Source organism: Lotus japonicus, chromosome 3, assembly GCF_012489685.1.
Source record: "Lotus japonicus ecotype B-129 chromosome 3, LjGifu_v1.2".
Lineage (NCBI taxonomy): Eukaryota > Viridiplantae > Streptophyta > Magnoliopsida > Fabales > Fabaceae > Lotus > Lotus japonicus.
In genome coordinates, this window is record NC_080043.1 from 2,479,534 (window position 1) to 2,494,638 (window position 15,105).

Genomic DNA, 15,105 nt, shown 5'->3' on the forward strand with positions numbered 1-15,105 from the left:
AATATCTCTTATTATTTTTCCAAAATAATATATATATATATATATATATATATATATATATAGTTGAGAATCAACCCCTCTCAACTTGTACAGGAATATCTCTTATATAAGATATTTTCTTATCTTTAGCTCTAATAAAATAAACAGATAAAAAAAATATTTTGCAAATGCATTTGAAAGAACTATAAATATATTATAGCTTAAATTAAAAAAAACATTTTTCTTTTCTATTACAAATACATTTACCATTTTTTATACTTTTTTATGGGATTATGAAAAAAATACAGTAGTTTGATTTTTATAACACATTTTCAATACACAATTAGAAATTAAATTGATCATCCAGGTAGAAAAAACCAAAACACAATTTGGTATATTAAGCAAACCATAGCTCAATAATCAGACTAACTGTTTCCAATATCCTGCCAAAACTAATACAAAACTAACAATAGGTACTGAACCGTGTGAAACTCATTTAAGTGAATGGAATAACCATATGAACACCACATGGTAAAATATAAAGAAGCGATCCTAAAAAATTAGAACCTCAGGAGCCACTTAATAAGGGATTCCTTTGAAAGACAATGGACCCTGATCTGCAAATTACATAAGGTATAAGAAGGGAAGAAAAAACAAAGAACCATTTTTGGGTTCAGTAGGTCTCATAGACTAAATCTCATAAAAAATTCAGCAAGAAGAGAAAAAAAAACTTAAGAAAATCCTCTTTAGAAACTCCTCATACAGAATCTTTAGTGCTACTGGTGTGTGATCGAGATTGCATTTGTATATTTTTCCACACCCTAAGGACATTAAGTTCAACCATCAGTCTTCCATATGGTTCTTGTTAATTAAATCGACCTCTGATTGGCAAGCACACACTCCTGTACTCCGAGAAGCATCCTAAATCACGTTCTTCTTGAAGCACTCTGATTCAAAATCATGAAGAGAATGATTTTTTATTTCACAAAATAGCGAAGAAAATGATTAAATTAAAATTTTTTAAGAGTAAATAAGAAAAGTAATGATCAAAGTTAAAGGTTGAAGATTCAAACCTCTCCCTTTCTATCAGTTGACTTTGCTCATGATATACTTCTTGATAGTTGCCTCTAATGCTTCAACTTGCATGAACTTCAACACACTCATAGAGGCAACCCCAGTTAAAAGAAAGCAGGATAAAAACATTTCTCAGCTTTTGAATTAAAATAACATTCTCCTCTACAACAAAATGGGATCACAGTGAATGAAGAGTAAAAATATAAGGTAATATGATTAATTACAACAAATCATTTTTGTCAGAGCTATTCATCCTAAAATTTATGAGACAAATCAGTAAATCACAAAATTAAGAAGCATAGACAATGTAACAATCCACCATTTGCAATACAAATTCCCAATGTGAAAAGAAAATATCTTCAACTTATTCACTCAAGGGGTTCACCATTTGCACACTAAAAGGATGCACAAATTTGTAGAGGGAGTAAATAACAATGCACCAACTAAATCAAACCAATTTAAGTATTAATATAAATAGCAATGAAAGCTTCTGAAAGGTGTTAGAAAAAGTTTGACCATTAAAATTAAGACCTGCCAAAAGAAAAAACACAGCTTTTGCCTATTAGAACCAAAACAATCTGACCAGCAAGATCAATACCTGCCATTGAAAAACATATATAGCTTTAGAACAAAACCAAAATTTAAAAAAGAATAGTAAATCTTCAAAATACAGAAACCTAACCTGCAAGGACTTGCCATGTATGACAGTCTTCCACATTTTTTGAACAGTTCTCTGCCTGCATTGAGTCATATCAATCCACACTAAATCTCCAAAGACCAACATGAAACCCAGTTTCTCTGCAATTATGTCCCAGCTGTAAAAGACATACAAAGAAAAGGTTAGCACAATTAAACATGTGGTTTGAGTTGTACTAACTGCTAAGTTACTAACACACACCAGTTAGAAAAGCTAAATTACTAAGACACACAATTCATAGAAAATTAGAAACAAACTATAAAGTAGTTGGTATAGCAATATGACTTGCAAGAAGCTGCTTCATTAACTGGCTACTTAAATGACAAAAAGCTAAATATGCACCGAACATAAATTGTGTAAATGGTGTTGGAGTGAGGGTTGTGTGAGAATTTATAAGCAAAGGGATCTGATCAAAAATTCAAAGGAGAAGAGGTTGTGCATTCCACCTATAACCCTAGACCTAAAAACCTTGTCCTAACTTCAAATCAGAGTGGAAATAACTGATGAACCCAATCTAACCATGGGTAATGGTTGCAAAGCAAGTACCAAACCCCCCAATCTAATAAAAAAATATTAGATAAAAAATTCAAATAAAGGATGAATATGCTTCATACCGAGGCACTTGTGGACCTTTGAAGCCCCATACCTGAAGGGAAAAATAAACAAACAATCTCATAAATGGGAAACAAAAGCTCTAATAATGAAATTCAACTATGCTCTTAAAAATCGTGATACAAACTTGTGAAATTCAATAATGAAAGAAAGTTGGTTATTTACTAACTTAGTCCATCAAAACTGGTTATTTATGGAAACACCATACTCCAAACCTCCAAGGAGGCAACAGGGCAAAGGAACTCAGATATGTAAGTTAAAGAAAAGTAAATAGAATTTCAATGCACTTCGCTATCAGCCATTTAAACAATAGTTTATAACGTTTAGCATATGTTCTTTACTCTACTGTTGCATAAGATAGAGCAGAATTTGATTGCTTGCATGCAGTACATTCATGATAACATGTCAAACTCAACATTTTCATAAAGGTAAGAAATGTTTAGCAATATCATCTTTTCAAATACCCCTCTACCATGAATTGAATTCCATGTGGGCTGACTATTAGTTTGTCCCCAGGTTATTTAATTAGGAGACCTCGTAGGGATGCATTCAAAAGTAGAGTAAGAGGCATTCTTCAAAATATAATATGTACGATGACATGTTAAATAGGTGCAACTATAATGCAATACATAGAAATATAAATACAGATCTCTTAGGATTTGCTGAATTTTCTCCTGAAAAGTTTCAGGAGAGGTTTTAGCTGAAAAGTTTTAAGCAAACAATTAATTAAAACCAAAGTGGGTTGTCGCATCTTCTGAAATAGAGAAAAAGAAGAAGTCAGTGATGCTGAAATAATTGGATAACCTCAAGGAACACAAAATAAGCGAAGTCACTGAAACTAAAATAATAGGATAAACTTAAGTCAATAAAACTATATATATATCACAACAATGCAACACCAAACACACAATCTCTAACTTATCTGCTAATTGCCAAGGAACTTATTAATCATGACAAAATTTCCAAGTTCAGTAGCTTACAAACATAACACAAAAAGGTACAAAGATTTCTAATGGAGCATTATTGGCCCAAGTTCCTTTCTTATATTTTGAAAACATTTATTATCTGTTGATTTTGAATTCATTACAGCTCAAATAGGAATATAAAAAGCAGTAGCAAACTAAACAGAAAACAATTTAATCTTGGTTTGATTACCATCATGTTATCCGACAGTCTTTCCCCACAACACACCTCAAATAGCATTGCAACACTCTCTTGTACTTTTATTTCTTTGCTACACTTTCCACTCTCTATACCCTTCTTTTCTTAGTCCCACTTGTCATTCTTCAACAGCAGGAACCCAGAGTGAACAAATCCAATAACCTGAAACAAAAAAAATAACATAAACCACAAAAAGAAAAGAGTTTATCACTCACCCTTCCACATTCAGTATGCAACTTTCAAAACCGCAGAGCAAAAGGTCAAATGAAGGAAAAATTGACGAAATCACTATACAATGAATCAGCGCTCAAATAGCTTTTTTCATGTCTGCAGATACAAGATAAATAAAAGGACAGGAAGATTCAATCAGATCAGTGAGTGAGATAAAATAGAAGAGGGGGGTTTTGGAGATATGGGAATGGTGAGAATGGGAGTTCACAACATGGGGTACTTATAGCCAAAATTTGAAAGTGAACTGACAATAAACGACCTCAATGAACTGACAATAATCATCATATATACATGTAAAAAAATTATGAACTCTCTATTAACAAATTGGAGTTGTACGAAATATATTCAACAAAATGGCCAAAATTAATTAGGATTGGGATTGATACTGACCATTTGCTAAAGTATTCAACTTCTGCTGATGCATTCAACCATAGTAGTTAGGGTTCTCGTGAGGAAAAATGACAGATGAACAGCGGACGATTTGAGCTGTCGATACGCGATTGATTCTACCATAATCGGCGGCAACGTTAGCTTCAATTACACATCAAGCGGCGGCCGAAAGCAATTCATCATCAGATCAATCAGAAAAGACTCTATTGATGGATTGGTGAGAAGTAGGTTGAAAGAGGAAGGCTAACACGCAAGAACAGCTAGGGTTTGAGATTCATGTGAGGGAAAGCAAGGCTGTGAGAGAGGAAACGAATTCAGAAGGTGATTAGTCGTACGGAGGAGTGGGTAGAAACGCAGAGAACACACGCGATTAGAGAGATAGGGTTGATGACAGATTGGGGAGAAACAGTGCTAAAGTTGGAAACGACGTCGTTCTTCCCTTGTCGAGTTGAAAAAAAAATAAAAAAACAGAATTAAGTAAAGGAAGGACACGTGTCGAAGGGTAATTGGCGGTTATATAGCTACAGTAGTGGAAGAATAAGAAGTAGTAGATTCGAATATGATGATCACATGTATATCTTGTTGTAATTTATCGATCTGTTTTGTCAGCAGTCACCAAACAAAATATTATTGCTCAATTTCATTCTGTTCTGTTCTGTTTCATTCTGGCATGTCTTGTCCGTTTAAATTACCAAACACTATTTAATCTTAAGGTTATAACTTTTTTTACATCGGAAAGATAAATTGCACCCGTCAAAGATTGATCCATGGATGTCCCCCACCCAACCTACATGTCCTCTATTTTTTACCACTTGAGCTATCATTTAGGTTATAATTTATCGCAAATACTTTAATTAAGAAAATAAAAATCAAACGTTTGAGGCGCGGGAGGTACGCGGAAAGAGAAAGGTTCCATCCAAGAAGGATCTCAATGAATCGAATTTTAATTTTGAGATAATAATAAGATAGAAAAAAATGAATATTTTCAAAGATAATAAAAAGCAAGAAAAAGGAACATAAATTCAAAATCCTCATTCTCTCTCTCTGTTCTCTGAAATTCCCAAATCAACAACCCTAACCCTAGCACGAGGAAGAAGAAGAAGGAATCAAATCAACCATCAATCATGGGAGGAAGCGCAGAGAAACTGATGAACCAGATCATGGAACTCAAATTCACCTCAAAATCTCTTCAACGCCAAGCTCGAAAATGCGAGAAGGAAGAGAAATCGGAGAAGCTCAAGGTCAAGAAAGCAATCGAAAAGGGCAACATGGACGGCGCACGAATCTACGCCGAGAACGCCATCCGCAAACGCACCGAGCAGATGAACTACCTCCGCCTCTCCTCCCGCCTCGACGCCGTCGTCGCCCGTCTCGACACCCAGGCCAAGATGAACACCATCAGCAAGTCCATGGGGAACATCGTCAAGTCGCTTGAGTCTACTCTTGCTACTGGGAATCTTCAGAAGATGTCTGAGACTATGGATAGCTTTGAGAAGCAGTTTGTTAATATGGAGGTTCAGGCTGAATTCATGGAGAGTTCCATGGCGGGATCGACTTCGCTGTCTACTCCTGAAGGTGATGTTAACAACCTTATGCAGCAGGTGGCTGATGATTATGGCCTCGAGGTCTCGGTTGGGCTGCCTCAGGCTGCTGCCCACGCGGTTCCGGTTAAGGAAGCTGAAAAGGTTGATGAGGATGATCTTTCCAGGCGCCTCGCGGAGCTTAAGGCCAGAGGTTAATTGTTGTGGATGATATTTATAGAACCTGTTACGAGTTTCGATTGCGAACCACCAAAGAACACTTATTGGAGCTTATTTAATGCGTTTTCTAGTAGAGAAACTCCGATAAGCCGGTATCCATACGGATGCAGTGTTATTATAGTACTTATTGTTAAGGAGTGATTTGTGCATAATGTTGAACTGAATTTGACTTATTGGCTCCGAGATTGAGAGATATTTTCATATATGTAAACTTTGCTTGGTGGGTTTTTTTTATGCCTTTCCTATTATGTTGAACATATGTTGTTGCTGTTACATTTATCTTGATTGTCTCTGTGGACTTTGTTATGTGGGATTGCTAGCTATTCTTTATTGTTTCTGAGGAGTGCCAACATAGCCTAGTAAATCACCTTGGAGTTGTGCAGGATTTTATCTTATGAATTCATCAGAGTTAGAGAAGGAGCATTGAGATTAGTAATTAAGTATAACCCTTTTATGATTACTTCATTTTCCCCCCTAAAAGTTCTAAATTGTTGTCTCATAAAATGGATTACTTGGAATATACTGATCTAAGAATGGCATCCTGTTGAGAGATTTTATGTATCATAGCCGTTCAGTCCAGGGTGGGTTAGTTGGCTGACTTTTAAGATATAGAAATGTAATTTTTCTGAATTATCGTTGAGGATATTGGTTTGAGTGACTGGTGTAGGGTTTTTCAAAATTGAATAATCGATATGTAAATGCATCGATGGGGAGGAAGAATTGCAGCAGGATGGGGATGCAAGACGCGGGAGGGAATGAAAATGAGTTGTGCTTTTTGACGGAGGAAGAAGAGGTTGCAGCGTGCAAGAAGCCACCATAGGACCATTCAATGGAGGAAGTTTCCGATGGCAAGTCATCAAACCACTTATGGTAAATGAATTTCAGATCCTAGAATTATCATGTGTTATACTGTTCAATTATATCATTGGTTCCTTTTTTGTCTTCTGTAAAATGTTTATAGTTTTCCCCATACAACTATTCCTATTTCTAGATTCTGAAATCAATATGTTAATCAATTTTCTGCCGTATGGTAGAGACATCGATGGTGGAAATCGACCAACCAAAAGGTTCAACAATGGTTTAGTCCCATCAGACACCATGGGCTGAAATATGCTTGCTGTTGCACTATACATGCTACCATATCAGACATCAAGTCCAGCTGATTCAGACAGTGAATGAAAAAGGGGCTTTCTTAAATAGAAATAAATAAATAAAAAATCAAACTTGAATCATGTGAAAGTGTCACTTTGGAGCTTGATGATGCTAAGGAACTCTTGCAGAAATTGGCAGAAAATGAAGACTCCCTTAAAAGCTTGGTGGAAGCTCTTAGTATGTAAAAAGAGCAATATATGTTGAAGGAGGAAAACTGAATCTTTTGTTTGGAATCTACATGCCAAGATGGAAGCTGAAGTTACCAAACGAGTTGAGTTCAACATTGATTTTATTGTAATAATAATATTTAAAACTTATACTGGAGAGTGGAGACAATGCTGATTGAAAGGGTCCAAACGCGGTTTATCCATTATGTCAGGTCAGAAGGTGACTACAATTATATTTTGTTCCATATTTAACTAATATAAATTGTAAAGTCATGACTTGACGATAAAAAATTAAAATTAAGAATTGAGATGGTGATGATGTGTATGTTTACAAAACTTAAAAAAATACTCCTGTCAAAATTAGCTGTACTTAATTGACAAATATCAATGAGAACTCTACACATTCAATAAATAACAAAGCAAAGAAAAGTGCAAATGTAACTTTGGACAATTCAGTGCGAACCTTCTAATAGTTGAAAACAAAGGTGAAATGAATTTAAAATGCTGCAAAACTTGACTAAAACGGAACCCAAATAGAGATTAAAAGAAAATCATCACACTTCTTCAATCTCGTGGAGGAGATTACTAGCCCAAAAACATCACCAGGAGGTTTCTGCATTCGGTATATGTTTGTCTGTAAAAAGTTTTCAATTCAATATACAAAGTTTAGAAATGAAATGGCAGGGCTCTTGCTACTTTTAGTGTTTCAACTTTCCTGGACTCTTCCTATCATTGTTCATGCCCAGGATCAATCAGGTTCATTACTCTTATCTGGTTATGCTAAACACACATCACCTTCTTGTTTTGAGCCCTCTATTTGGAAGAGCTTTTTTGAACTTATCTTATAATTTAAACGCTGATGCAAGTGTTTGAGATAACTTATGACTTATACTTATAAGCTGTTTCAAACTAATTTTCATAAGCTGGGCAGTTTAACTTATGAATAAGTGTTTCTGCCCGCCAATAACTTGTTTTCAGCTTATTTCAATAAGCTTCTCAAATTAGCTTGTGAATGTGTTTGTGCGATAAACACTTATTCGGTTATTCCTATAAGTGCTTAATTAAGCTGTTTACCCAAACACACTTTTAGAGCTTCTGCTTTCCCCTTTAACAGGCTTCATTGGTGTTGATTGTGGACTTGTGCGATACACATTTATTGCTATACGTGCTTAATTAAGCTATTTTCCGAAACTCACTCTTAGAACTTCTGCTTTCCCTTTTTACAGGCTTCATTAGTATTGACTGCGGACTTGAGGATGAACCAAGTTACACAGATGAAACTACATCCATCCATTACACTTCAGATGTCAACTTCACAGACACAGGTGTAAGCCACAGCATATCACCTAAATATGAGGCTTCCCTTGAAAGGCAGTTCTGGAATGTTAGAAGCTTCCCGGGAGGAAGAAGGAACTGCTACACCCTTGTTGTTCCTCAAGGAAGAAGCAAGAAATATTTAGTGAGGGCCAGGTTTGTCTATGGAAACTATGATGGCAACGGCTCTCTTCCCGAGTTTGATATCTATCTTGGAGACAAGTGGTGGGAATCATTGGTGTTTGAGGATGCATCCAGTGTAATAACCAAGGAAATCATTTATGCTGCTTCATCAGATTATGTCCATGTTTGCCTATTCAACACTGGAAAGGGTACACCTTTTATTTCAGTTTTGGAGCTAAGAGTTCTTAACAGTGATGCCTATCTAGTTAACTCTCTGGAGTTGTTGGCGCGTTTTGATGTAGGCTTACGGGATGGTGAAATAATCAGGTGAGCCATCTCACAGTATAACCGTGTCATGTCATGGAACCACCCCTTGAAGGGAAAATGATATATTTTTTTCCTTTTGTTTTGAATATGATGCTTTCTGATGTGTTTCTCTTTTTCCTTTCCCATAGATATCCAGATGATACCTTTGATAGAATGTGGACACCTTATAACTCAATTGAATGGAAACTGATGAATACCTCACTCACAATAGACCAGGGAGCACCCTCATTCAATTTTTTACCATTACCACCGTCCATTGTTTCTAGCACAGCAGCAATTCCAGCTAATGTCAACGACAACATAGAATTTTACTACCATCCCAAGTACAATGCCTCCACATACTATATGTACATGTACTTTGATGAAATCAAGAAGCTCCAGGCAAATCAAATTAGAGAGTTCGACATCTTTGTAAATGGGAAGCTTTTCAATAATGATCCAGTCAATCCAGTGTACCTGAAGAGCTTGTATTACATATCAGCTATAGCCAAACCTCATTTGGAACTTTGGATTAATAGAACTAGTAGATCAACTCTTCCCCCTCTCATCAATGCTATTGAGATATACATGACAAAGGACTTCTTACAATCACAAACATATCAAACAGATGGTATGTTCTCAGATACCTTGATTTTGCTCTCAACTTATAATTAACTCCTGACCCTGCACATTATTTTTTCTCTCCAATTATAACAGCTGATGCTATCATAAATGTTAAATCAATTTATGGGATCAAGAGAAACTGGCAAGGAGATCCTTGTATTCCACTTGCTTACTTGTGGGATGGTCTTAACTGCAGCTATGCTGAATCTGATTCACCAAGGATCATATACTTGTAAGTTTGGCATGAAATATACATACTGATCCTTCGGTTTGTAGTCTTCACTCTTCAATATTGTTAATGAACTTCACTATTGTGTGCTTTCAGGAACTTATCTTCTAGTGGTTTGATTGGAAATATAGCTCCTAGCATATCCAATATGAAGTCGATAGAATATTTGTAAGTCACTGAATCTATCAGATACAAATAGCAAACTAGCATGTTTGGACTTTGGACTAGCTTCTATTTCCTCAGAAGCTACTTACATAAGCTTCTCTCCATAATTGATTTTAATTTCAAAATTAATTGTAGAAGGATTTCCAAACATGAACTACATAGTTGATAACAACAAAATGATGATTGTTCCGGAAGTTAAGTAAACAAAATTTGCCTCTATTTTAGGGATTTGTCAAACAACAATCTGACTGGGGCATTACCTGATTTCCTATCTCAACTGCGCTTCTTGAGAGTTCTGTAAGTCAACTATCTTGATCTTGGTAAATTCTTTAGAGTGCTGAAGTCCATTTTCCAATTAATTTATTGTTTGACTTGTTTAAAAATCATGGTAAGAATGACAATGTGGACCATGTTGTAAATAAACTAGCCTCTCGATAGAACTTTTTACCCCTTTCCTTATTTTGGTTTTTAATTTTATTTTCATGTGAAAGCATGTTTGTATGACTTGTTTTTGCCTTTCAATTGAAGCAACCTGGAAGGAAATCAGCTATCAGGAACAATTCCAATGCCACTCACTGTGCGTTCCAAGAATGATTTGCTTGAATCCAAGTATGTTCCATTTCAAACTTCAGTTTTAGTATATAATAATAGTCTGTTATTTAGTGATTGATCTCATTTATATTATCACAATGCATGGCCTCACTGGCATGCTAGCTAGTTCTGGTTTATTACCATTTGGTTAGATAGGACAGTATAAAATAACATGTTTAATTCTTATTGTAAATACAAGTTTTGGTGGAAACCCAGATCTTTGCTCACCAGGTTCATGCAACCAAAAGAATGGGAATAAGTTTGTAGTTCCACTGGTGGCATCACTTGCTGGAACTTTCATGATACTAATAACCACATTGATTTCTTTCCGAATATACAACATGAGACGAGGTACATGTTCTCTATTCTATGGACAATTAGTTTGAGGGAAGAAAATAAAGAACAAAAAGTAAACAAGAAGAAAATTTTGCCACTTCCATGTCATCTGCTACGTTTTTATATCTATCTTCCTGCCACATCACATCATATATCACTTCTTTCTCTTCCTTTCTTACTTTTTCTTTCTGGTGTCTACACCCCACCCCATTTATCCAACCTTTTCCGAAAAATAAAGACTACAACAGTCAACAATTAACAATGCACACAAGTAAACATAAATATGGACATTGATTGTGTTTATTTCTTCCCACAGTTTCCCCTCATCAGAGCAAGCCAATTGTTTATTCAAGAATAAAGGAGGAACTAGAGTCAAATAAGCAAGAATTCACCTATGCTGAAGTATTGAGCATGACAAGAAACCTTGAAAGGATTGTGGGGAAAGGAGGATTTGGAATAGTCTACCATGGTTGTGTAGGTGATATTGAGGTAGCTGTCAAAATGCTTTCTCCCTCTGCTCAAGGATATCTGCAATTTCAGGCAGAGGTAGTATGAATATAACTTATAATGTCATCACACAGACACACTCAAAATGTACCCTGATGATATCTTATGCATGCTATTTTCTGATTTACAGGCTAAATTTCTAGCTAAAGTTCATCATAAATGCTTGACTGCTCTTATAGGATACTGTGATGATGGCACCAACATGGCTCTCATCTATGAGTATATGGCTAATAGCGACTTAGCAAAGCATTTATCAGGTAGCTAGCATTTACAATTTGAGCCTGAAAAGTTAAAATAAACAATTTTTGTAAAGTTAAATTAAATACATTTCGATACAGCCTGAAAAGTGAAAACTGAATCGAATTTAGTTTTCTTGAATGAAGCGGAAGTTAATTTCTTTATAGCATCCTACACCAAAGGCCAAGGATAATGTGTCCTTTTCATTCCTGGTTCAAATTTTATACGTTCCTTGGTTAATGCTTGTTTCTTAAATGCAGGTAAAAATGAAAATATATTGGGTTGGAATCAACGACTTCAAATTGCAGTGGATGCTGCAGAAGGTAAGTAACTAAATATGGAAATAATCATTTCGTCCTACTCTCCTTTACCTATAAATAAGATAAGATTATATTTGGATAACTAATAATGGGTTGGATTGAATAAAATAACATAAGATAGGATAGCATGGAGTAAAATAAAATTACCACAATAGTTTGAGAATATTAGATACAAGATTTCAGTTTATCATTTGAGAAGTCAACAAAATGGTTTAAAACGAAACATTTTGGGTACCGGCCACGCTTCAAGTCCAATGAGATCATGCGTAAGGGGATGCAGTTTAAACTTTAGGATAATTAGTTCAGTACAATCTATTTTGATCAATGGAGATAATTTCAACTATTTACATCTATTTTTATTACCCTCTACCTCAAGTACTTTCATCAATTGAAATATAGCTAAGGAGCTAACATATTATGCAACCAGCCAACCAACATAACTTCAAACTTTAAACTGTAGGATTGGAGTATCTGCATCACGGAAGCAATCCACCAATTGTTCACAGAGATGTTAAATCTAAAAACATCTTACTGAATGAAAAATTCCAGGCTAAACTTGCTGATTTTGGGTTGTCAAAGATCTTTCCCAATGAAGGTGACACCCATGTGTACACAGTGGTTGCTGGCACCCCAGGATATCTTGACCCAGAGTAAGTTATTTAACTCAATCCCAAACTGGCAAAAGTCTAAGACTTTTTTTCTTTTATCTGATCACATGTATTTTTCACACGGGAAACAATCATATTCGAGCCAGGTACATCCACATTCTAGTGGGGCTAGCTTTTCCAGCGGGAGTATTTTGCATACATAAGACTTGAATTTGAGACATTATTTAAGGGGAAACAAACATGTTTGAACCAACCACCCATTGTTTACAAGTCAAATATTTGATCAGACCATTTTTTATTTTTCATTTTCACTTTTGATTAGTGTAGAGATTGAGTTGAAAATTTTCATTTTGCAGGTACAATAGATCAAGCAGGTTGAATGAGAAAAGTGATGTGTTCAGTTTTGGGGTAGTTTTGCTTGAGTTAATTACGGGCCAACCAGCTGTGACCAAAACTGAAGACAAAATTCACATAATTCAATGGGTTAGTTCCTTGCTGCTCCAGAGGGAGGTCAAAGATATTGTAGATCCCAGATTACAGGGAGAATTTGATATTGATTCTGCAAAGAAAGCCTTAGATACTGCAATGACTTGTGTAGCACCTACTTCCATTAATAGGCCAACCATGAGCCATGTAGTTATGGAACTGAAACTATGTTTGCCAAAGAAGATGAGTAATCAGCCTGAATGTGACAATAATGAGAGATTACAGAGCTGCTTAAACAGTGTGTCCTTTGATAGAATTAGTGGAGAGAGCTCTCTAGAAAGGTAGAAATAGAATAGTTAAATTTGGAAATTTTTTCTCTTTTTACTATGTGTGCCACTGTTATCTTCCAATAGCATCATATGGGTTGGCCAATAGTCAGAACTCAGAAGCATATTATATATGCCTTGTATAATTTGTTTGACTGTAAATGAGTATTAGAATATCAGCCAAGTACAATGTAAACGGTTTTTTATATCAATTCATTATTCATTAGAAGAGTTCCGTTCATTTTTATTTTATTTTAAAGTGAGTGTTAACGTCTATTTGCATTGGTGCTAACTGGTATCTAGCCTTCCAAAGCATAATATCACAACCATTTGTCTTATCCCATAAGGCAATGATCCATACTTACTTGATGGTTGTATTGGAAAGCCCAATTTGAATAATGCATTGTAGAATGGCCATTTAAAATGATCTCATGGGTTATGGCTTGAATTTTGATCTGTTAGTTTAGCAAAATTATGAAGACAGGTTGCACAATTATGATCTCCTTTTTTTAAGTTAAGCTTTGTTTTTCTGTCAATCAGATTAAATATTCTTTAATTTATATTTTATTGATATATAAGATAATTCTCAATTAAAACGGGTAGAATTCAAACTTTATATTAGAAAATAAGTACTACTTAGGAAAAACCTGTTAAAAGATATAAATACCATATATAGGATAGTGATAAGATAACAGATTATAATAATTTATGTTCAAGTTCAATGGTGAACAAAAAGTAGGATTAATTCTCAAGCATGGCAGAGCAAAGGCGGAAAGGGTTACATTTTGTACTGGAAATGCCACATATATGCAGAAACAGTGTCACAGAGGCATGTGCTTAGTGAAGATATTCAAGCAAGCCAAATTAAAATAATGCATGTTCTATGACAATAACACAAAACCTACATCATGCTTTCTTTGAAGCCATCGTTATCATAATTATCATAGTCATCATCATTAACAATATCATTAGTCACACTATTATTTTAGAACTAAGGAACTTTCATATATTATATGCTAATGATGACAAAAAAGAAGAATATACACGTGCTGAGCAATGAGTTTAGAGTCATTTTAAGAGCACGCTTTGGATTGAATCAAGGAGACAGGACCACTGCCTGAGCTCACTACTCATAAGAGAATGTCCATTGCAGAACTCCAAGAAAAATACCCTTTAAGTACATAGAATATTGCATTAAACTATTTAAAAACAACTTAAAGTGACAATAGCTTTCTAGCCCTTGATCTTAATCATAATGTTATAATTGCTTGACCTTTCTGTATGCTAAAAGGTTAATGATTCACTTACCATTACTTTGACTACTTTTCACTGTAACCATCTTATACTAAGAGAAAATATAATTGCAGTGAAAGCATCAAAAGCATTAGTATAACAAAAAAGGATTATTCTATGGTGAAGTAAGAAAAATCTGATACCTGCAAATTAATTTTAACACATTATAAAATGTGTAGTAATAACATAGTTTATGCGTTAACCAGTTTTTAACATGGTCCACCATAGAATTATAAAAAAAAACCACTATTTTTAGATATATATCCTCCACAGAAAGCCATTATGTTTGAGCCGGAAACATCCACATTCTGGTGTGGCTAACTCTCCCAAAGGATTTTTTGCATACGCAAAACTTGAATTTGAGATGTATGGAAGAGTATACTATTTGATCTCATGCATGCACATGAACATCCTTACTTAATTATGACAGCAACTAGAAAACACCATCTACCTTCATTAATAAGAATTTTAAACAAG

At 35.0% G+C, this 15,105-nt stretch overlaps 2 protein-coding genes and 1 long non-coding RNA gene across 5 annotated transcripts; 2 read left to right on the forward strand and 1 right to left on the reverse strand.

The window, feature by feature from the left end:
* Window positions 1–451: 451 nt before the first annotated feature.
* Window positions 452–4,609, reverse strand: LOC130749422 (uncharacterized). 3 transcript variants are annotated; one of them, XR_009022918.1, is made up of 7 exons: window positions 4,145–4,601; window positions 3,518–3,685; window positions 2,365–2,396; window positions 1,736–1,868; window positions 1,585–1,651; window positions 1,053–1,215; window positions 452–926 (listed from the first exon to the last, which is right to left on the reverse strand). It is a non-coding gene; the product is annotated as an uncharacterized LOC130749422 (long non-coding RNA). The 3 variants fall into 3 exon arrangements; XR_009022916.1 differs by having other exon boundaries at window positions 1,053–1,651; window positions 4,145–4,609; XR_009022917.1 differs by lacking the exon at window positions 1,585–1,651 and having other exon boundaries at window positions 4,145–4,598.
* A 530-nt stretch (window positions 4,610–5,139) lies between these two features.
* Window positions 5,140–6,159, forward strand: LOC130742665 (ESCRT-related protein CHMP1B-like). The gene has a single exon (XM_057594767.1). It carries the CDS (start codon window positions 5,269–5,271, stop codon window positions 5,881–5,883), a length of 615 nt encoding a protein of 204 aa, XP_057450750.1. The 5' UTR covers window positions 5,140–5,268; the 3' UTR covers window positions 5,884–6,159.
* Window positions 6,160–7,715: 1,556 nt separating this feature from the next.
* Window positions 7,716–13,576, forward strand: LOC130742664 (putative leucine-rich repeat receptor-like protein kinase At2g19210). Its single transcript, XM_057594766.1, has 13 exons — window positions 7,716–7,979; window positions 8,450–8,987; window positions 9,116–9,597; window positions 9,684–9,822; window positions 9,916–9,987; window positions 10,210–10,281; window positions 10,513–10,593; window positions 10,775–10,926; window positions 11,228–11,457; window positions 11,549–11,675; window positions 11,916–11,978; window positions 12,436–12,625; window positions 12,940–13,576. Exons 1-13 carry the CDS (start codon window positions 7,850–7,852, stop codon window positions 13,352–13,354), a joined length of 2,691 nt encoding a protein of 896 aa, XP_057450749.1. The 5' UTR covers window positions 7,716–7,849; the 3' UTR covers window positions 13,355–13,576.
* The last annotated feature ends 1,529 nt before the right edge of the window (window positions 13,577–15,105 follow it).